The sequence below is a fragment of the Pseudorca crassidens genome, chromosome 20 (genome assembly GCF_039906515.1).
Source record: "Pseudorca crassidens isolate mPseCra1 chromosome 20, mPseCra1.hap1, whole genome shotgun sequence".
In the NCBI taxonomy this organism is placed as follows: Eukaryota; Metazoa; Chordata; class Mammalia; order Artiodactyla; family Delphinidae; genus Pseudorca; species Pseudorca crassidens.
This window is the reverse complement of record NC_090315.1, coordinates 44,787,813-44,810,861: the sequence shown is the minus strand read 5'-3', so window position 1 is coordinate 44,810,861 and position 23,049 is coordinate 44,787,813. Positions and strand designations below refer to the sequence as shown.

Sequence of the window (23,049 nt, the reverse complement as noted above, 5' to 3'; positions counted from 1 at the left end):
TCGGAAGCATTAGGACCAGATTTCAAATCCTAAAGGCAGAGGCAGATGAGTGATGAAGAATATGGGATTTGGAGTCCAAAAGACTTGGGTTCACATCCATGTCGTGTGAATGTACAGAAGCTGTTTTCTCATCTGGAAAATGGGAATAATACCTACCTCATAAGATTATTGGCAGGAATAAGTGGGATAATGTTCACACAGCACTGAGCACTGTGTCTGGCCCAGAGTAAGCCCTCAATAAGAGGGACTTTTAGCCTACTCACAATTAACCAGGGCTTCTGACTCCAAATCCATGCCTCTCTCTACACCATAGAGAAACCATCTCTCAGAGTGGGCATGGGGTTAGTTACAGCCATGTGCTTTACCTAAGGGCTGAAGCACGGAAGGGAAAAGGGGATACACAGAACCAAAGAGCATGACGGGGAGCTGGCTCAGTCTGCATTTGGAGAGGACTGTTTCGTAGGGGCTGCTCCATGGTTTATTGGGAGAGGCAAAGGATGGAGATCTCACAGCCAATCTGACCTGCCCAGGGAAACTCGCTGAGGCACCTGTAGAAACATGAGCAGTTTTCTTTGTAAGCCATGAGTCACACAGAGGCTAGTAAACGGTAAGCCCTGGGGCAGATCATTACAACTTCCTCCCAGATGCTTCTTGGCACTACTGGCTTGTATCACTGGTTTCAAAATGAAGTTGATCTGAAACCAGGTCTCATCATTACTCACCCTCCTTCTACCCTACCTTCTCACAGCTAGTGAAGGAAGCTGATTCCCGTTCCTGACTGCAGCCTAGCTCCACAAGGCCACAAATCTTGGCCAAGTCATGGAGGCATGAATGGGCTCGTGTCAAACTCTTTCTGGGACAAGTTGGTGAGCACTGACGAGCACATGGGGCAATAGTTCAGATCTTAAGGCTGAAAAACACAGACGTATACATAGCTAGCTCTTATGTCCATACCCACCTAGGACCTTAAAGTCATGTGACAGCTTTAAACTCAGTTTCTTCCACAGAGATTCTGAACCATAAAGTCGATGAACCTGATGAAGATGTAGGTATTTGTACCACTATAAACTGATAGGTTTCAGCACTGAGTCTGAACATACAATTCCTACAATACTGTTGGGGAAGGGAGTTAGTAACCTGAGACAGTTTCTAGAGATTTTTTTTTTTTTTTTTTTTTAATCAGAGCCTTGTGTATCTGCACTATATAGAAACATCCAAGGGAACCAGGAGTCCCCGGCCTGTGCTCAGAGCTTCTCTCTAAAGACCATCCTGCCAAGCCTGGCCTCAGATCCTGAGCTGGCGCCACTATAAAACTTGGGCAAGAAGGGTTGAGTCCCTGGAGTACTAGAGCTGTTGAAAGAAGAAAGCTTTTTAAATAGACTTTTAAGAATTAATGGATATTAGGCTGGGAACTCATCCCAGGCCTGCTTTTAGGTTGGAATTGCCTAGACACTTCCAAACTCTCAAGGAAACACCCATGAAGGTCAGAAGCTTGTTTTCTCAGCCATGACATAGAGGTGCTATGTAGTCCCAATGTCCAACCTTACTGGATGTTCTGGCAAAATAAAACCACCCAACTTTCAGGGGTAAATGTCCTTCAAGTGATCAACACTTGATCACTTTATCACTCGACAGTTTTCCTATTGATCTTTGGGCATTTTAATGAGAAGGGAAGAGTAATATCAGTTTGAAAGTGTTGTGGCCAAAAGGCATCTTGTTGGGGAATGAGGGAGACACTGTCAAAGGTGTTTCCATTCTAGCTTGGTCTAGAGACACACCCAGTTTATAAAGTAAACAAACTTGTCCTTGTAGCTATCACTACTTTCCGTTAAGGGACTGGGATAAGAAGGTGCAAGGGGAAAGTATGTGGCATTGCCTTGAAAGAAGATTCTGGCATTTTCCTGAGTAAAACTACCCGTAGAAAAAAGTTCACTTACTAGGAAATACAAATTAAAAGGACAAATGTTGTGAAATACTTAGGGAATGGATGCTGCTATATATTGTTAGGGGGTGGGGGAAACATAGATCGACAAAAACTTTTGCGCTATTAAGCCTTAAACAACTCCTTCGACCCAAGAATTGTGCCAGGAAGTCATCCAAGATGTGACAAAACCTCATGGATGTTCATGACTGTTGCTTAGTGTTTAAAAAAAAAAGTCTCAACAACTTAACTTTCAACAGAATACTTAATTACGTGTGCTACAGTCACTCAAATGTCTCATCTACAGCCTTAAATATTGTAAAAAAGTATCAAGGGAAAACAGTGCTCTGCTCAGGGGAAAAAGGTCACAAAACAGCCATTCATTCATTCATTCATTCACTCACTCACTCATTTACTTACTTACTTATTTATTTATTTATTTTTGCGGTACGCGGGCCTCTCACTGCTGTGGCCTCTCCCGTTGCGCATCACAGGCTCCGGACGCGCAGGCTCAGCGGCCATGGCTCACGGGCCCAGCCGCTCCGCGGCATGTGGGATCTTCCTGGACCGGGGCACGAACCCGTGTCCCCTGCATCGGCAAGCGGACTCTCAACCACTGCGCCATCAGGGAAGCCCTATTTATTTATTTTTATTGGAGTAAAATTGCTTTACAATGTTGTGTTAGTTTCTGCTGTGCAATGAAGTGAATCGGCTATATGTATACCTATATCCCCTCCCTCTTGGACCTCCCTCCTCACCCGTGCCCCCATCTAGGTCATCATAGAGCACCGAGCTGAGCTCCCTGTGCTATACAGCAGCTTCCCACTAGCTATCTATTTTACACATGGTAGTGTAATTATGTCAAACCTAATCTCCCACTTCGTCCCACCCTCCCCTTCCCCCTCTGTGTCCACATGTCCATTCTCTACGCCTATGTCTCTATTCCTGCCCTACAGATAGGTTCATCTGTACCATTTTTCTAGATTCCACACATATGCGTTACTATACAATACTTACAAAACAGCCACTTATAGTTTATAGCCTGAGCCTGACAATCATAAAATATTAATATCTTTATACTCGTTAAAAAAGGGAGGTGGTGGTGGAGCCGTGGCACCAGGAAAGCAGACTAGCTCTCTCCAGAACCAATGACTTTCCAGGCCAAAGAAGCCCAAGAGGAACTTCCCTGGTGGCGCAGTGGTTAAGAATCTGCCTGCCAGTGCAGAGGACGTAGGTTCGATCCCTGATCTGGGAAGCTCCCACATGCCGCGGAGCAACTAAGCCCGTGCACCACAACTACAGAGCCTGCTCTCTAGAGCCCGCATGCCACAACTACTGAGCCCATGAGCCACAACTACGGAAGCCCACGTGCCTAGAGCCCGTGCTCCGCAACAAGAGAAGCCACTACAACAAGAAGCCCGCGCACCACACGAAGAGTAGCCCCTATTTGCTGCAACTAGGGAAAGCCTGTGCGCAGCAACGAAGACCCAACACAGCCAAAAATAAATAAATAAATAAATAAGTTTATTAAAAAAAAAAAAAAAAGAAGTCCAAGATGGTGGAGGGTGAGCAGAATCTGATCTCAGGAGACTAATGGGCAGAGGCTGCAAGGTATGCAGGCGGGTGGGCGGGGGGGGGCGGAAGGGGGACATGGGGAGCCCACAAGGCATGCTAGGACCCCAAGGGGCTATCCCGTGGCATGCCGGGAGATAAAGCACCCCACGTGTCCTGCCACAGCCGTTTGAGGCCCTCAGAGGAGCCAGAGTGATTCCCTAAAGCAGAGAGCAGTGCAAGTGGACCTGCCTCCCTGGGTGTTCGTGATGATCCGTCACCACAAGGTCACCACCTTGGGGGATGCTAAGAAGTCAAGCACAGTGCTGGAGCTGAAGCGCTTGGTGAAAGGCATTCTTAAGTGGCCACCGGCGCAAGGAGCAGCTTTACACAGATGACAGCTCCTGGACAAGAGCATGACCCTGGGGGAGTGTGGCTACGCCTGGCAGACGCCTCCATCTATACACCATTCACCCTGGACCTGGATCTTCCTGCAGATGGCGCCGATGGGGCATTAGAGGCCCTCAGCCTGTAGCCCTTCCCTGATCCACTGAAGTAGAATATGAAGCTGGATTGTTAGGAAAGCCAGGCAGGAGGGCGAGCTGTGGGGCAATGAAGCAGTGGGACTCGGGCCCTCTCCTTCAGATCAGATATCTTCAAGAAAGACTTGATTAAGGAAATGGACCCGGAAGATCTATTAAAAATGTTCATTTGAAATGACTAAGGTCCTTTATGGGTGGTGGACCTCCATTCTGCTTATCTTCCAGTTTTTCCATAGTAAACATGTATTTGATTTGCAATCAGAATGAGATGTTGTGATTTCCGCCCCCTCTGACTAGTATATGGCAACCCCATGTTGTTAAGGAGAAAGCAATTCTTTCTAGGGGAGTTTTGCCTCTCTGCAGAAAGCTCTTTGGAAAGATCTGCACTACTCAGGTTCTTCCTCAGGCTTGGGAGCTGGGTCCTCCCTTTTAATCCCCAGAGAGAAACCCAAGCGGAGCTATACTTGACAGCACTCTGGGAGTTCCAAACATGGCTGACACAAAGTTCATTGTTAGGTGTGCTGTCAATGATTCCCACCCACAAGAATGAGAGCAGAGATGCCAGCGATCAACCTGGGACCTCTGGGATACCAATTAAGGGTCTGGTGGGTGAAAGTGCTGCACATTGGCCCTGCAGCTTTGGGCAAGTCACTTCGTATTTAAGCTGTTAACAGTAAGCACTCAACAAATATAAGCCCTTGGTGATTTCCAGTATCTAAAATAGGAACACACACACACACACACACACACACACACACACACACACACGCTCTTGTTAGGGCCAAATAAGACATATTGTGCTTTTTAAAGCACAATTAAGTATTTAAAACCAGGGATGGTAATTTAAAAAGCAAAACAAAAGAACAAGAAGGTAAAGGTCATTCAGAATCCTGAGGTAAGCAGAAAATTAAGAAAAAAGAAAAAAAAACGATCAATTTCCATTGAGACAAGCATTGGAAGTTAAATTCAAAACGCCATGCTTTCAGGAATTCCCTGGCAGTCCAGTGGTTAGGACTTGGCTCTTTCACTGACAAGGCCCAGGTTCAATCGCTGGTCAGGGAACTAAGATCCCTGCAACCTGTGGAGCCAAAGGCAGGGTGGAATGCCATGCTTTCATTCACATTTCACTAGTTTGTTCCTTCTTTTAGATCCTCTCTAAAAGAGATATATTCACCTCTTCACAGCGACCTTCACGATCAACAGTTCCCAAATACAACTGATAAAATCACCTGGAGAACTTTAAAAAAAACTCAGATTCCCTGCTTCCAGCCCACCCATCACTTCTACTGAGTCAGTTTCTGGAGGTGTATTTAGGGAAGACAGTTTATTGTTTTTGGGGTTTTTTTAAAAAAATAAATGTATTTATTTGTTTTTTGGCTGCGTTGGGTCTTTGCTGTTGCATGCGGGTTTTCTCTAGTTGCGGTGAGCAGGGGCTACTCTTTGTTGCAGTGCGTGGGCTTCTCATTGCAGTGGCTTCTCTTGTTGCAGACCACGGGCTCTAGGTGCATGGGCTCAGTAGTTGTGGCCTGTGGGCTCTAGAGCGCAGGCTCAGCAGTTGTGGCGCATAGGCTTAGGTGCTCTGCGGCATGTGGGATCTTCCCGGACCAGGGCTCGTAACCGTCTCCCCTGCATTGGCAGGCGGATTCTTAACCACTGCGCCACCAGGGAAGCCCAGTTTATTGGTTTTTTAAAGTTCCTGATTCTCACCTTTATCTCTCGTAAGCAGGTAAATTGGTATGGATTTTTGAGGGCACTTCAGAATATGTATTAAAATTTCAAATGTCCAGATTCTTCCTCTGACCAACATATATATATCTGTCTTTTCAATATCTCCCCTTGGATGCTTTAAAGGCATAATCCATAATCTTAAAATCATGTCAAAAAGCAAATTCATGATCTTCTTTACTCTAGCCCTAAATATGGCCCTTTTCCAGTGTCTCTCCCAGGGAATGCACTCAGCTACACAAATCCAAAATCTGGGCCTCAGAAGCAGCCCAGAGTCTGTGTCTAGAGTACCCAGACTTAAATTTTGGTTCCAGTGACAGACTTTGGGCAAGTATGTTTCCATACGTAGAAGATGGGAATGATGCTAGTAATACCTACCTCAGTTAAATGAGTTAATATTTAGCACAGTGCCTAGTGTATTGTTGTCTAGCATCTTCTTCCTTGACCATTTCTCCCTCAGACTCCCTTCGCAGTCAATCACCAAGACTCATGCCTCTCCATCTCTACCTCCCCAATCTTAGTACTTACTATATCATTTTTAGCCTAAATGAGTACAAAATCCTCCATTTTAAAAAAAGGATCTTTTAAAAACGCAACAGATGATACATTTGAGAAAATAAGATCACTTCCTTGTTTGAAACTCATCAATGATGTGCCATTGTTCTCAGGATAAAACCCAAAATCTATAATGTGCCCAATCCCTATCTCCATTGTCTAGCCACAATGGTCCTCTTCTTAAGTGCATCATAACCCCTTACCACAGGGCCTTTGCACATGCTGCTCCTTCTGTCTAGAACAGTGTCTCCCTACATTCCCATTCCAATTCTACCCAGTTAACTCCCAACATCTTTCAGACCCTAATTCGAAGGTTACTTTCTCAGGGAAACTTTCCCTCAACCCTCCCAAAGTAGATCAGTTTCCCCTGTTAAAAACTCTCCTAGCTCTATGTAACTCTCTTCCATAGAATTCATTACAACTTGTAATGATATGTTTACTTGCTATTATCTAATTGCCTATCTCCCTTACTAGTCTCTATAATGCCCAAAGGCAAAGACTGTGTTAGAATCTGCTTATCACTATATCCCAACACCTAGCACGGTGCCTGATACAAAGTAGGCATTCAATAATTGTTGAATGAACTATGAAAGTCCTTTGACCCAGCAATTTTTCTTCTAGGAATGCAGTCTAAAGATGTAAGTATACAAACTAGTCTAGCTGTAACAACACTGTTATTATCACTACCACTAACACCTGACATTTATTTATTTACTACATGCTTTTTCATACCCTAACTCATTTAATCCTCACTACAGCCTATGAGATCCCCATTATTAACCCTATTTTACAGATGAGGAAACCGAAGCATAGAGGTTAAGCAAATTTACCCAACCCAACAGATTTAACCCAGGCACAGTGGCTCTGGAACTCCAGCTCAGACACTCTATACATTATAATAGTTACATTTTATGCAAACTTCAATTGTCAAAATTTGAAATGGTGCTGTAAATATTAAAGTCTCACTTTGTATGCAAAGTTTGAAGAAATGCAAATCTCCCAAATTAAGAAAAAGTGTAAAAAGTCACATAATTTCAATACAAGAGAGACTAGGGCTTCCCTGGTGGCGCAGTGGTTAAGAATCCACCTGCCAATGCAGAGGACATGGGTTCAAGTCCTGGTCCAGGAAGATCCTACGTGCCACGGAGCACCTAAGCCTGTATGCCACAACTACTGAAGCCCAAGTACTTAGAGCCCGTGCTTCACAACGAGAAGCCATGGCAATGAGAGGCCCACACACCACAACAAAGAGTAGCCCCTGCTCACCGCAACTAGAGATAGCCTGCGTGCAGCAACAAAGACCCAATGCAGCCAAAAATAAATAATAATAAATAAAATAAATATTTTAAAAATCTTAAAAAATATACAAGGGAGACCAGTGAATTGTAAGCATCCATCTAATTCCCTTATTCCACACACATACACTTCACATATGTTCATAAGAGGACATAAGTCTTGAATCATAGGAGTTATGAATTATTTGAGGTTTTCAAGGATAAATCTTTTACATCAATGCAACCACCCTGTGCAAGACTGTTTATTGCAGCAATATTTGGGTTTAAGAAAAAACCCATAAGCCCCTCTTGGAAAATAAGATCAGAAATGAGTATTCTCTTTAAGAATGGAAATCAACTTTTCATCAAAATGCTTGCTAACTAGATTTTGAAAACTAAAGAGAAACTTGAGAAAAAATGCACTTTCGCTTTGACTGAATGGCACACTCTCAAGTTTTCAACACCCAAGGAAAATAATGCAAGTACTAATACATTTGATAGTTCACTTCTGAGTTATGCAATTTAAATTAAAAAAATTTTTGATTTCAAAGACTTTTGAAACATTCAGATAACTAAACCTTAAAACAATGGTTGGTGTGAAAACTAATGATTTTTAAATGGTATAGTAACCTTATTAAGCTTACCTCAAAGCCTGTCTTGAAGGTATTGTTCAAACATAAAAATTTAATTTAACTGAATGGGGTTAAGAGGAACAATTCATTCAATCATCTTCCTACAGCAGTCTTTCCTAATAAGGTGATTTCTGACAGATTTCTAAAAATTCAAACACTTCACAATTTTTATGTTAACTCCTCCCCACTTCCACATCTGTAAAAGATAAAAATAGGGGGTTAGCTAATAAATCATGGTATATCTACCATGTAGAAAACTATGGAGCTGTTAAAAGCAAGATAGATGTGTACTTAGCAGTCTGGAAAGATGCCTGTGATTCAGTAAGTTAAAAAAAGTAAGTTGTAGGATAATGTTTGTTAAGTATGACATAGTCCAATCCTTGTTTTAATAATTCCTGTGTGCATACATAAGTTATTTGTCAAGAAAAAGGTCTACAACAGATGTAGAGAACACACGTATGGACACCAAGGGGGGAAAGTGGTGGTGGGGTGGTGGTGGGATGAATTGGGAGATTGGGATTGACATGTATACACTGATGTGGATAAAATGGATAACTAATAAGAACCTGTTGTATAAAAAAATAAATAACATTAAATTCAAAAATTAAAAGAAAAAGGTCTACAAGAACTCACATTGAACTATTAACTGTGCTTACCCTACCGGAGCAGAACTGAGGAAGAGAGAACTTTCACGTGTTTATTTCTGATTTGCTTCTGTTGAGGCACAATGGAGTTCAATGGTTGAAGCTCAGGCAGCTTAGATTTGAATCCAAGCTCTGCTATTTACTATTTGCATGATCTTGGGCAAGTTACTTAACCTCTCTCGCCTCAGATTCCTCATCCATAAAATGGGGATAGTAATAGTACCTACTTCAAGGGATGTTATGGTGATTAAACAAGGTAATACACGTAAAATGCTAAGAGCTGTACCTGTCACATAGTACATGCTATTATTTTATTGAAAAACATTGTTTTTACAGTGAATAGATATTCACGTATTAATGTGAAACCCCAACCAACGAGCCCAACTCTACACAAACTATATAAAATAGTATATATGAAAGAGGGTGTGATAGAAATAAAAAGCTCCCTAGGCAATTCTGACAGTCAGCCAAGCTTGCAAACTACCGACTCAAAGGCAGGGGTACACCAGCTGGAGTGTGGCTGAGTTCCAGCTGGGGAACACAGGAGAATTCTGGAAGCAGTAAAAGACCATAAAAGACAAGAAAATGGCAGGTCTTGAAGCCCTGGTGGGAAGCCCTGGCTGAAGCTGACTCCACAAGGAGAGGCAGGGGTGTGGGCCTGGCATCTTGTTCTGGCTTGCGTGTGGGGAGCCCTCAAGTACCTGTCTTTTCTCTCTGCCTGAAGCTACAAGATGGGGCTCGTTGTGAGAAGGCAGGCAGCCTTAAGCAAGACACCCGGGTGAGTAGCTGAGCCCTTCAGCCCTGCTCTCTGTCTGACCAACCAGCAGTCTACCTCCTCGCGTCCAGGGCCACAGAGGCACTTCCCACACGGGAGCTAGAGCAACAAGGCCGAGGAGCTGGGACCAGAGTAACTTGCCTCAGGCCTAGAACCCCGTTTTCCCTTGCCTGTGCCCAGATGTGCACCATCAGGCCTGTCCTCACTGCTGGCTTTGACAAGAATCTGAAGAACTTCCAAGTGGACTGGACTTGGGGGTGGGAGAGAGTGGGGTTGCCAATTTGGGGGGAGGAATCTTCTTAGAAAAGCACACATGCACATAATTAATTCCCAGGGAGCAAAGACTTCTTAAAGTTACTGTGAGGCCCTGAAGTCGGACCCCTCCCCCCCCCGGGCAAGATCAACCTCTTTTTAGTCTCCAACACAGGTTTGAGGCTTGGTAAGAGATGTGATTTCGAACTAATCTCATGTGCTCTTGAACAACCAAAAGTGGGGTAACAGATTGAGGAGGCAGAGGAAACCCTGGGGTCGTGCCTCCCTAGCCGCATCTCGCCCCTGAGATACCTCCGAGTCCTGAGGGAGAACAGCTCTCCCCTCCGTCTTGGGTTCTGTGTAGCCCAGAGAGGCTCTCGTTAGGGGGAAGCAGGCACCAGCCCTCCCGCCTCCTGGCAGTGTGGCCCTAGCCCTGAGCCCTCTCCTCAGATGTCAGCGACAGAGCCAGAGCTACGAGCTCAAAGGTGGGGTAAAGGGAGGAAGGAAAGTGTTCATTCGGCTTTCCTTCCCAGGATACGTCATTTTGGTTCGCTGAGCAAGCAGCAGGACCCCCGTACCCCGAAGTCCACCGGGACCGTGGCAGCTGCAGCCTGGAGGGGATTTTGTCATCTTGAGGAAATCTGCAGGCTTTCTGATGCTCTAGGTAAGCCACAACCACGTGGGTGCCCAGATTTGGCTGGGTGAGGAGGCGGGGGCAGAGCATACCAAGCTCCTCCACTCAGAGCAGGGCTGTGGGAGGTCCTCAATGCTGGGAGGAGGGGGTGGGGTGAGGAGAGGAAGAAGATGAACAGCCAGAAGAAGGTTCTCTGCTGAGAACTGACAGTGAGAGCACTGTCAGCTATTGGGCCTGGGATCTGAACCCTCCCTGTTCCCCTACATCCTAAAAGGGAGGCTGGGGTCCTGGAAAGATGTGTCCCCTCCTCATCCCCTCCCCCATCACTCCAGATCTTGGTGATTAACAGAGGCCAGTGGAGGGAACAGCAATTCAAAAGTCTTGGGTCAGATGTTAACTATTTCCAATCTTCCTCAGCTTGGCTGAGGCCAGAGGACTCACAACTCTGACTCCCAAATGGTTAGTAACTCGCAAGTAGGAGTCCAACCTGGTTCAAGCCCTAACTCCACAATTGACTAGCTGGGTGACCTTGGATAAGTTACAAAATTACAAGCCTAGGTTTCCTATCCAGTGAAATGGGGCCAATTCTACTCCCCTCATGGGGCTTTTAGGAGGATTAAAGGGGCTTATTACATAAAGTACATAGTGTAGTTTCTGGAACTCAGTAAGCTCTCCAGTAAATGTTATTATTAAACGTGTTTGTTTCATTTTGTTTGAAAGCCCTTCCTTGCCACCCCTGCTGCCTGGTAATGCCAGGTAACTAAATGAAACCAGGGGGAATATTCAACTGCGGCTGACCACGTTGTCCTTGGGTCTGGGAAAAGTCGGGAGTCGAGAAGGGGTGGTGGATGTGGGCCTAGGGTCCTGGATCCAGAGGAGACTTCAGAGACAGTGGCCTGCATGAGGGCACAACTGGAACGTCAGCCACATCGCCTGCCTTTCCCAAACACCATGCTGCCTCTGTTCTGGAGTGAGGGAAGTTCCGAGCTGGACTGGACCCTGCCTACTTCCCTTCTGTTGCTCCCCACCTTACACTCCATGGTCCAGCCAAACTAAACATATTTAAGTTCTTGGACTCCATATGCTGTTCCCTTGGCAGGAACACTCCCTGCCACCTCTCATGTCCCAACCCCTTCCCCAGCCCCTGGCTTGGACAACACTTCCACCACGTGCCCCCACCTCCAAGAACATGTCAGCAGCCCTTCCTATGTGACTCTATATTTTTCCTCCCACTTGATTACATGCATATATTACTTATTTTGTCCATCTCCCTCCACTAGCAGGTGAATGGCCCACAAGCCTGGGCTTTGTGCATGTTTTGCTCACTAATGTATCCCCGGCACCTAGAACAGTACCTGACACTTGGTAGGTGATCAATAGATACCTGCTGAGTGAAGGATTCACTAGTAAAATTGCCTGGTGACTGATTTGCTTCCTCCTGTGGTCAGGGAGCTCACTGAGGTTGAGGAGCTGTGGGCCTTGCCTGCCTCTCAACTTCAAGCGCCCAGTAGGTACTCAGACGTTTGTTGGCTGAATGACCAGTCAGCTTGGCCTTGAGTCTCAGATACCTCACTGCCTCTATAATGAGGGAGGAGTTGCATTCGACCACCCTGGCCATATGAGGAGGCTGCTGCCCAGCCACACACCAGCCAGGATAAAAAATCTCTACCCATGAAGAAGTTCTCACCTTAGAAATTCACGGCCCTTTCCAGATTCCCTTTCTACTTTAGGGAAAGTAACAAGCATTTGCTTAAGGACAAATAAAGGGAAGGACTTCTCCCCCCAAACAAAGGACGTGACCAACTACCTAATAAAAAATTGCTGTCTCTTAGCACAGGGCCAGGTGGGAAGCAAGAAGCCAGAAGGGATGGGTCTGGTAAGGAGACTGTTGGGAGAGGTAGAGTCCAGAAGAGACTCAGCTACTTCAAGACACAGAAAAGCTGACAGTACTGAGATCCCCAGGTAATCCTCAGTTAACCCAGCAATTACGCTCCCAGGGATGTACCTAACCGATCCGCCTACGCAGTTTCCCTTGCACAATGGTGTTCACGGCAGCACTAGCTGTAATAGCCAAAAAAATGGAAACTCCTCAAACGCCCATCAACAGCCGAAGTGTGGATGGTCACATGATGGAAACTACAGAAGAATGACAATCGACCACAGCTACATCCAGAACCGTGCAAGAATCTCACAATGTGCAGTGAAAGAAGCCAGATCCAAGAGGATATTCTGTGTGATTCTTTTACATAAAGTTCAAATACAGGCAAATCAATCCATGGTATTTGAAGTCCAGATAGTGGTTTTCTTGGGGGAGGGTAAAGATGGGGAGGGAAGTGGCATTTGAGGTGCTGATAATGCTGTTTCTTGATACGTGTGCTAGGTACATGGGTGTTTAAGTGTGTGATGTTCATCGAGCTGTATGTACACTTATCATCTGGACACTTTCTTCCACATATGTTATTCTTCAATAACGGTGGTTCTTTGCATGGAGATCATTCAGCCTCAGGACTGAAGCCTCCACTGATTTGGGGAGACAGGCCCTTCTGTCCTTCCCCCTCCTCCATCATCCTCCAAATGCTTTGCAGAGCTATCGTTTCCTAGAGACTCATTGCTCATGGTAAGCCATGCTTTCCTCACACAGCAGGGAGGTGAGGACACCCTGCACAGGTAACCTAGGAACAGAGTGCCATGCGAGGAGATGAGAAGAGAGACTAGAGGTTTGAGACCTGCTCCCCAGACACCAGCTAACAGTGTGTACGTCGGGCTTCGGCAACCAACTATACTCGGCTGCTGAGCCAGGAAGGCAGCTGGGTGGGCTGGAAGCCCCAGTTCCCAAATATTCATTCCACAGAGGCAGATTTATTGGGCACCATGGACTGCCCCTGGCCTTACTGCTGACTGCCCCAGTGACCTCACACCAAGTTTCTTACCCTTGTTTTACAGCTGAGTGGGAGTTACCATCACCTGCGCTGCAAGGCTCTTATAAGCATAAAAAGTAACTAATATTAGACAGTCAGCTCCACCAGAGCAAGGTCTTAGTTTTGTTCATTGTTTTAGCCACCATCCTAGAATAGTGCCTGATACATGCAGATGCTAAATATATGTTTACTGAAAAAATAAAATGTAAATAGAGGGCATAGCCCGGAATGGGAGCTCCAAAACAAAGGGCAATTTTTACATGAGTTGAAATAAGCAAAACCATCTTGAAGTTAACTCCTGCTCAGTCAAATTTATTACTGAACTTTGAAGTTTTCTACCAAAGCTAATGAGGGTTAGCTTTAATCTTACCCAAATGCTGACTAAGGATGAGTTGAACCTGCAGAGGGGGCCATAATGAAGGACTGGATTTCTTTTACTGTAATTAAGCTGCTTCTCTCAACTGTTCTCCATGAAGGATGTATAGACCACTTTAGGTCACTCACTTTAATCACTGCACTAATACCATGAAAGCTCCTTCCTCCCACCTCTCCTTTGTCTTTGCTTCTAGACCACACTTGAAGGCAGACCCCAGACTGTGGAGTTGGGGTGGGGGAACATTCCTGCTCTACCTCCTTCCAGATTAACCTCTCACTCTTGGTCTAGGCAAGCCTGGCTTCACCTGCCCCAAGCCCCCATCACTAGGACACTTGAGAGACTGTATGCAAGCTGGTTTCCCCTGAAGGAATGTTTCTGGAAAACCCTAGGATGAAAAGGAATAAATGACTAAGCGCTCTTGGGGTAGGGGGTTGCTACTGGTGGGATTTGGTGCTCCAACATTCCACTTCTTCATTTCATCCACCTCCTACTTTCCGGTGGTAAAAAAAAATGCCATGGAACTTGGGAGTCAGAAACTTCCATTCAAGTCACATCTGGTCACTGCAGAGATGACTTTGGGGAAGCCATAACCACTGAGGTTTCATCTGTAAAATGGGCAGAACTTCACAAGATTGTCATAATTCACACAAATACCTACTGGGACCTATTAAGCACCAGGTCCTGGGCACAAACCTAGAGGTAAAAGTCATGTCTGTGACCCTCAAGGAAACTCACTAGTTTAGCCTAGGGAATTGAATCCATTAAGCTGTTCCTGTGTTTCTCCACCTCTAAAACCTCCAGCAGGGCTGGGCTACAGGGTTTCTGAAGTCCCAACTCTGGGATTAAGAGTTCAAGTTGTTTAAATGTACATCACCAGCTTCAAGAGAACGTCAGGAGGATAAAGCAAGTTCAGAGTTGTGCAAATGCTTTGAAGAGGAAAGTGCACATACAAACAAGGTATTAACTATATCAGATAATTTCTTTGAGCTCAACTTCATAGACACCTGTGAAATTCATAACCCAGGGGCGAACAAGGGCAACTGTTCCTTAGCTATAGGGAAACTGTTGTCTGCTTGGCCAAACTTGAGAGTTTGTATGTACCCTCAGGACAACCCTTTCAACATGGCTGGATCCAGGCTGGAGCTCCTGTGTATGGAGGACAGGGAACTGGGGTGGAGGTAGAAAAGAGGTCAGCTGCTGAGGACTAAGGGGAGAAATACCACTATTTTTTGCCGGGGAGTCCCAATTTATTGGGACAAATTGGGCCCAGAAACTTGCTTTTTTTTTTTTTTTTTTTTTTTTTGCGGTACGCGGGCCTCTCACTGTTGTGGCCTCTCCCGTTGCGAAGCACAGGCTCCGGACGCGCGGGCTCAGTGGCCATGGCTCATGGGCCCAGCCGCTCCACGGCATGTGGGATTTTCCCGGACCGGGGCATGAACCCGCGTCCCCTGCATCGGCAGGCGGACTCTCAACCACTGCGCCACCAGGGAAGCCCCCCAGAAACTTGCTTTTATTTAAAAAGGCAGCATCCCCTTTCACAGGAAGACTGCTCTAAGAACTCGGCACGTTGCAGGGAGCTGCACTCAAGGTTAGCCAAGCACATTAACCCATGTTTTGTTTTATAACCTAGGTGTGCTCCTGGCATGAACCCACCATTTTCACAACCATAAACCAGACATCCGAGAAAGCAGAATTTTCTCAAAAGGTTTAAAATGCCTGACGTCACCGAGAAGCACTTGCCAACCGGACCGTGAAATCGAAAACCTGATCACTGCTTCCCCCCAAGAACCTCAAGCTTAGTGAAGTGACAGTTAATCTGATATTTCTTGCTTCAGTAAGAAAGATAAGGCACAGACAACACTCAGAGCCACAGCCTGCTCTCCCAGACTGTAGTCGGGAAACTTGACAATGAGGGGGAGGGTGTACAGATTTGGCAGAAGTCTGGTTAGCAATAAAGCTTCCTCAGGGAGCCGGAATTGGATTTGGGGCCCTGCCCAAGTTAACATTTTTACAGGTTGGCTGAGTTGCAGTTTGTTAGCCAGTCAGTAATAAACCCAGTGCAAGAATTTAAAGTTTATGAGGCATGGCCTCTTAATGCTTCTCCTCAGCTCCCCTACAGCCAAGAGTTTAAGGAGCTTGGCCTGGCCTGGGTGTTAATTGTTTTGTCAATAGGCAGAGTTATTTGGGGGAAAAAGAAGAAATAAAGGCTTCTACAGAACTCAAGGCCCCCACTCCTCTTTTGGAGAAACAAAGGAGAGCCATTCTGCGCCCTAGGCAGCTCTCGCGCACATTCAAGCTGTGGGAATTTGTACCTGGGGTGAGGGGTGTGCTGATGGGGGCATTAGAAAAATGCTAGGTGGCACAGGTTTTTAAATTGCTTTGAAATTTTTAAACTTTAGATCCCCTACCCAGAAAAATGCATACAAGTTCTTAAACAATTTCACAGGTTAAGGATCCTCTGGAAGCTCACCCAAGGATCCTGGGACACACCTTTGTTTAAGAACTTGGGTTTGATCCGGTGGAGGAACCCGCACTGCCCTGGATGGAGGGAGAGAGGCCCCCATCAGCCGTCAGCTGCCTGGATCTCATAACACACTGGTTCTGAGCACCAAAGTAAACCCCACCCCCTCAAGTTTTTAAACCGTAGAAGAAACTGTGAGATCAAAAATGTGCTTTGATTCCCCACCCACTGCCCCTACAGCTCAAGACCTTCTGGCTCCTCGACCCCCACCTCCCTCAAGGGCCCTAACATTTCAGTTCCAATACACTGGGGGTCGGGGGGTGTGCCCAGTGCGTGATGGCCCCAGTCCAGGTGTGCCAGGCCCAGTTTTCAGGCAGGCTGCAGGGGCGCGGGCCCTCCGGGAAGGGCAGGGTTAAGAGTGCATTCCAGCTGCCGGGCAAGAAGGGGGGCGGGGGAAGGGAGCGCGAAGAAGAGAAACAGACCTGGTCTGTCAGTCGGAGACACAAAGCACGGTACACAAAGGGGGCCCGAGAGGGGCAAAGGGGGCTGCCCGGGGCACGGCTCATCCCCACACCTGCGCGGGGGTTGCGGGAGGAATGTGGAAGGCGCATTCCTCCGCTGGGGCCAGCAGGGGAGAGCTTCCCACGTCCGGGCTGGGTGAGCGGCTCAGCCGCCCCGCACCCCGAAGGAGGGGGTCCGGGTCGGCCGCCGCAGAGGGGCAAGGAGGGGCTGGACGTCAGAGGGCGCTACGCTCTCCGGCCTCTCTCTCCATACGCCCACCCCCATTCCAGCCCCGGGGATGCTTTCTGCGCCTCCCCCGCACCTGAGGAGGCGCCAGGAGCCCCCCGCCGCAGCCCGGACACCCTCAGCGCAGCCCCCGCCTCGAAGTTCCGCCAGGCGGGCCGCCGTGGGGGGGGGGGTCTTACCATTCCCCCGCGCCCGGCTCCGCTCCAGCTCCGCGCCTCGCGCCTCCAAGGTCACTTCAGCTTCCCCGAAGCCTGCCCGGCACGGCTCGGAGGCCGCGCGCGGCAGCCAGTAAACCTGCGCCTAAGGGAAGAGGGGAAAAGAGGGAGGCTGGGTCACAGGCGTGCCCGGCCCTGCATACCCATCCCGGGGAGTCCTCACAGGCTTTCCCGGACAACCTTGGCCCCAGGCAGCCCAGTCCGGCTCTCTCCCCGACGCCACCGCCGCGTGCGGACCCCGCCTGCCCTCTGAGGAACGTCCCGGCAGGGGTCAGGCAAGGCAATGGAGTACCTGGAGTAAGAGGAAGAAGCGGAGGAGGAGGGACGCGAGAGGCCCACTAGGGAGCCCCATGGCTGGAGAGAGTGAGGTGAAAAGCTGCCGCGACTGCGGGTTAGTGCTCCGCTAAGCTCAGCGCGTCCCTTTGAGAACCGCGGCTCGCGGGAGCCAGAGGGGGGGGGGGGCCAGGTGAGCGCAGGTAGGTGCTGATTGGTCCAGCGCCGCAAGGTCCCGCCTCCTCGCAGGTGGGGCCGGGGCTGGATCTGTGGAGGCACCCCGAAGCGCCCCCCCGCACTGTCCTCTCCCGCGCCCCTCCTGCGTTCTCTCGGGTTTTCCGGAGTTGCTCCCGACAGAGACCCAGGCCCTGTCTCGCAGATTCTGGGTTCGAGGAGGAAAAAAAAAAAGGCAACCCACTCCCCGCCGCACACGAAGAAAATTGTTTCTGTGCCTTGTGGAAAAGAAAGTGGAGATGCATCTGAATCCGACTGGAAACAAAGGCGCCCCATTCATGCTCCCCCGAGGTTCTCTGTTATCCAAGGCTTTGATGGAGGCCGGGTGTGTCCGCCCCACACCCGGCTACAGCGGGGGGCGGGAGGGTACCTCCTGCCTCTTTCCCCACCTCCCACATCAGCCTGCCCCCAGGACTCCGAGTGTTTAAAACTGGCAGTGAGGTCCCGAGGGACGGTGTTACAGAATCTGCTACAACTTGCGGAAAACTCATTACTTCCCTGACACAGCCGAACAAAAGGAGGCTGGGAGAGAAGATCCCAGAGATCGAAGCCGTGGTGACGCCAAAAGGTGCGAGGTAGAGGGGTGGTTATTAGCCCCATCACCTCCAGCAAGCTTCCCACCCCCCACGTAGGATATAAATAATTAACAATGTCTCAAGTTTTGTAAAATGCAAATAAAGGCATTTTGAAAATCGCGACTGTTTTTATTGGTCTAAAATACCTACTATAATCTAAGTAAAAACTGCTGGCTGCGAGAAGCAGCCTTCCAGTGAGTCTCCCTACGAAGCAGCTCTTCTGTATCCTTACTGGGGGACATGCGACGGAGCTGGGATTCGTTCCTCTACTTCAGACCCGAAGTGCTTTACCCGTGGCGGCACGCAAGTGGGCCCCGGGCCCTGAAACAGTCCTGAAACTCAGTCGCTCCACACTGCACGCCCTCTCCCCACCGAACTGAGTTTTCCCAGCCAGTCACAACCTCCTGTTCCCTGAGGCCTCCCCACCTTCCCTAGCTGTCTTGAGAATCTCAGGCTGACTCCTCAACACGTTCCTTCCTCCTACCCATCTCAGATTTAGGGGTTTGAGGAGGAGACTAGAGTCTCTAATTATAGAGTTTTTGGCTCTCAAGGGCTAGCCTGGAAGCCTGCCTGTCCTTCCCACCACCAGGCCTGCGGCTAAGAGGACAGTTTGCCTTGCGATCGTGGGAGTCCTCTCTCTAGCCGACCAGGGGCTCTGGGGCCGCACCGCCTGCGTTCAAACCCGGATTCCATCACTTATTAGCGCTGTGACCTCAGGCTAGCGAAATAACCCCTCTGAGCCTCAGTTCCGCATGCATCTAGTGGGGGCTATTATGATATCTGCCCTCTATAAAGTACTAGGATTGAATGAATTAATACATATAGAAGAGGATTAAATTAGCACGTTTAAAACGCTAAACTCAGCACTTGGCACAGAGCAAGCGCCCAAATGTTGCCTGGTATTATTGCTTTAGGATCCAGCTCATTTGTCCTCCGCCTCACGAGCCGTTTCTTTCCTCTATAGCACCCTCACGTTCCCCAAACTAAGAGAATGAGAAACGCTGTAATCCTTCAATTTCACGGCTGATGGTAAAGCGAGCAATTGGCATCTGGTATCAGGGGAGCGCTCCGTTATCACGCCTGTGGGCCCGGCAGCTGGGGGTTGGGGATGCACGACGCGCAGGAGAAGCCCGAGGCTGCTGACTGAGCTCCAACCCCCTCGCCTCGCTCTCCCGCAGGGGGCGCTTTCTGTGCCCGAGGGGAGGTTAGATACCCGCGCAGAGGCTTTTCGAGGCTGCGCCGGCCCCAGACAGTACCTGGGGGCCCCGCCTATCCTCGCCCCCCAGGTTCCTTTGCGCCCGCCAGGAACCATATGCAGTCTTTAGGCGGACAGTTAAACATCAACGTGCGTCGGGATACAGGTCCTAATTAAGTAAACACCTGGCTGGGGGGCAGTTGAACACGCTCATTTCCGCCTCCTTCCAGGGCACTCAGCATTCCGGGCGGGGGCGGGGAGGGGAGAGGAGAAATTGAGAGTCAGCTCTTCTGCCTGCACCTTGGACCACACTGTTGTCTTCTCTGCAGCTCCCTTAGTCGGTCGGCCGTTCATTCATTCATTTAAGAGATATTTGCTGATAGCCTGTTGTGTGCCAAGCACTGGAGATACAACAGTGAACGAAGCAAACATCCCTGCATCCTTGGACCGTCCATCACAGAGTGTGAGGGTTCAAGGAAACTAAATAAGTAACTATATAGCATGTTAGATAATGTGTACTATGCAGAAGAACAGAATGGGAAGTGCCAATTCACGGAACAGAAGGTAGGCTGGAAACTGTAAATAACATAATCTAGAAGGTGTTTAGGTCAGGGTCTAGTGGGAGACAGAATCCAGCACGGATGGTTCTAGTCTTAGTGAAGGGACTAGAGGAATAGGCAGGGTTCAGGAACCAACAGGGGTGTAGGAGGTCCGGAGATCAGCAGCAAGCAGAGAAGCAGTTACAACTTGGAGGACTGGCGGGCAAAGGGAGGAAACGGTATCATTGGGAGTGGGGGGTTGGAGGGGAGGGGGAGCTGGAGAGCTGAAGCGGAGGACCACCCCTCCCAAATGCAGCTGTGGTCCAGGAGGGACAGGCCACTGCCCACAGCAGAGCAGGAAGGATGTGGGGGGGAAAATAACTCAACATCTCTCTCCTTTCACCCTTCATCTTCTGGCATTGCCTGCCATGGACCAAACCCACCCAGAAGCCTGAGGGCAAGAAAGCCCGGGTGGTGGTGTTTGTAGGGGTCATCTTCCCAGGCACAGGGCAGAGAGGAGAAAGGCAGAAAATGGAGGAAGCGCTGATGAACAATGGGGAAAGCCCAGAGGCCTCCTTGAGAAATGAATAAAACCTGAATGAAGTGAGGGAGAAAATTACATTAAGCATATCTGAAGAAGGAGTATTCCAAGCAGAGAAAATAAGTCAAAGGCCCTGAGACAGTAGATTACTTGGGACAGGAGAAAAAAAAAAAAGGCAATGTGGCTGGAGTGCAGTGAGCAAGTAGGAAATGAGTCAGATTTGGGAGGGTGAGGAACAAATCTTGTACAGCCTCATAGGCTATTGTAAAAACTTTGCCTTTTACCCTGAGCAGGAGGGGAGGAAGGCACTGGAGGCTGTGAGTAGAGGAGTGGTGTTGAGAAGACTACAGGAGATGAGGGCAGAAACAGTGAGGTCAGTTGGGATCCCACTGCAATAAGCCAGGCAAAAACTGAAATGGCTTGGTTCAGGGTGGTCATTGTGGAAGGGGTAAGAAATGATCAGACTAAAACAAACAAAATAAAAAGTGTTGGTGAGGATGTGCAGACGTTGAAACACTTGTGCACTGTCGGTGGGAATGTCAACTGGTGCAGCCACTATGGAAAACAGTAAAACAGCTACTAAAACAAATTAAAAATAGAATTGCCATATGACCCAGCAATTCCATTTCTAGGTATATATCCAAAAGAATTGAGTGTAGGGACTCTAACAGATATTTGTATAATACATCTATGTTCATAGCAGCATTATTCACAACAGTCAAGAGGTGGAAGCAACCCAAGTGTCCACTGACAAATGAATGGATAAACAAAACGCTTAATAGGTACAGAGTTTCAGTTTTGCAAGATGGAAAGAGTTCTGTGGATGGGTGATGGTGATGGTTGCACAAAAATGTGAATGTACTTTATGTCACTGAACTGTATGTTATGTGGACTTTACCACAATTTTTAAAAGTTACTTTAAAAAAGTGATCAGACTCTGGGTATATTTTGAAGGTATTGCCAACGAGATTGGCTAAAGGATTGGATGGGGGTGTGAGACAGAGCAGATCAAGGATGACTCCAGGGTTTGGGGCCTGAGTAACCAGCAGGATGGCAATACCATTTCCTGACATGGGTAAGGCACATGTAGTGGACACTGTCAGGGCACTGCTCAGATCCCCTGGGATCCCTTTGTTGGTTTCTGAACTCCCCTTGTTTGGCTTCTGTGTGCTGATTCTCCCAGCAGCCTGTACATGTGAAGGGCCAGAGTCTTGCCCATCAGCTACTGGGGTCCCTTTGCCCTTGCAAGGAAGTGCCCAGGAGTTCACTTTCCCAGCCCTTAGCCAATGACCAAGTGGTGCTGGAATGTGGAAGCTGAGCGCTGGCCCGCCTCCCCCCAAACTCCCAGGGGTAACTTACATCCAGCATCCCCTGCTGGATCAGGCTGAAGCTACCCTCCAGGGACTTGGTCTGAAATCACACCCTTGCTTGGCTTCTTGCCCTCTTTATCTTGCTTCTCCACTCCCTCACCAGTTCCTCCTGGGAGCCCTTCCAAATTTAATAAGTCACTCAGGTACATGAATCCTTGTCTCAGGGGTAGCTTCTTGGAATCTCATTGCAGGTAGAGCAAGTTTGGGATTAGGGGAAGATCGGGACTTCAAGCTGGGACGTGTTCAGAGATGCCCAGTAGTGGCATGTTGAGGAGGCTGTGGTTGGAGACACGGGTCCAGGGGAGGCGTCCTGCCTGGTATATACCTTTGTCATAATGGAAAAGCATCTATTTGTGGAGAAAGACGTGCCCAGGGAGAACCCTGAGCCTCTGGGGGCCTTCCCATCTCCGCCAGAGCATGGCCTTTTTCAACACAGATGTTCATCCCGTCCCTGATGCCTTCCACCCAGACAGGGCTGGGACTCTTTCACTCATTTTGCTTTTTCAGAAAGAAGTGCACCTTCCCTGTGCTTCTTGTCTGCATTTCACATTTAAACACGTGCTACTTACTGTCTTGTGGGATCTCTGGCATTGTTACTTTCATCTGAGTGTCCTTCCGCCTCACTCTCCAGTACCTCTTTCCCCCTCCTTGAAAGCTCCTGGGGTCAGGGATCAGGATGAGCAGAGTATCACCTCTGCAGATTTCCCCACAGCACCCTGCCAGCCAAAGGCCTGTGGCATTTAAGTTAGGGTTGGCAGACCTATGTCTGAATCTTGCCTCTGAAAACGACTGCCTGGGTGATCTGGGGTGAGCTCTTTCATCTCTCAAAGTCCTCTGGAATGAGTAATTCCTATTTGATGAGTGATGGTGAGAATTATCCAAAACTGAACTGACCTTCCTCTGCAATTCTGCTCCTCCCACAGTCTTTCCATCTCAGCCAAAGGCAATTGCATCCTTCCAGCAGCTCAGCCTGCGCCGTCTTTCACTCTCTGACTCATCTGCTACCACTTGCTCACTCTGCTTTCTCAGCGCTGGCCTCCCTGTGGTTCTCCGAACACACCAAGTGTGGGCCTTTGCACAGTGCTTCCCTCTGCCTGGAT

At 48.3% G+C, this 23,049-nt stretch overlaps 1 protein-coding gene across 10 annotated transcripts in view; it reads right to left on the bottom strand.

Annotated features, from left to right (window-relative positions):
* The window catches only part of CDH3 (cadherin 3), a 115,600-nt gene that overhangs the window by 26,511 nt on the left and 66,040 nt on the right, over window positions 1-23,049 (bottom strand). For 7 of the 10 annotated variants that reach the window (XM_067718550.1, XM_067718548.1, XM_067718547.1 and 4 more), the window contains one exon: window positions 17,187-17,307. In XM_067718550.1, coding sequence (XP_067574651.1) covers window positions 17,187-17,307 — 121 coding nt within the window. Of the gene's footprint in view, window positions 1-17,186; window positions 17,308-17,402; window positions 18,121-23,049 lie in introns of those variants that run through there. The other 3 variants (XM_067718545.1, XM_067718544.1, XM_067718546.1) reach the window with 3 other exon arrangements.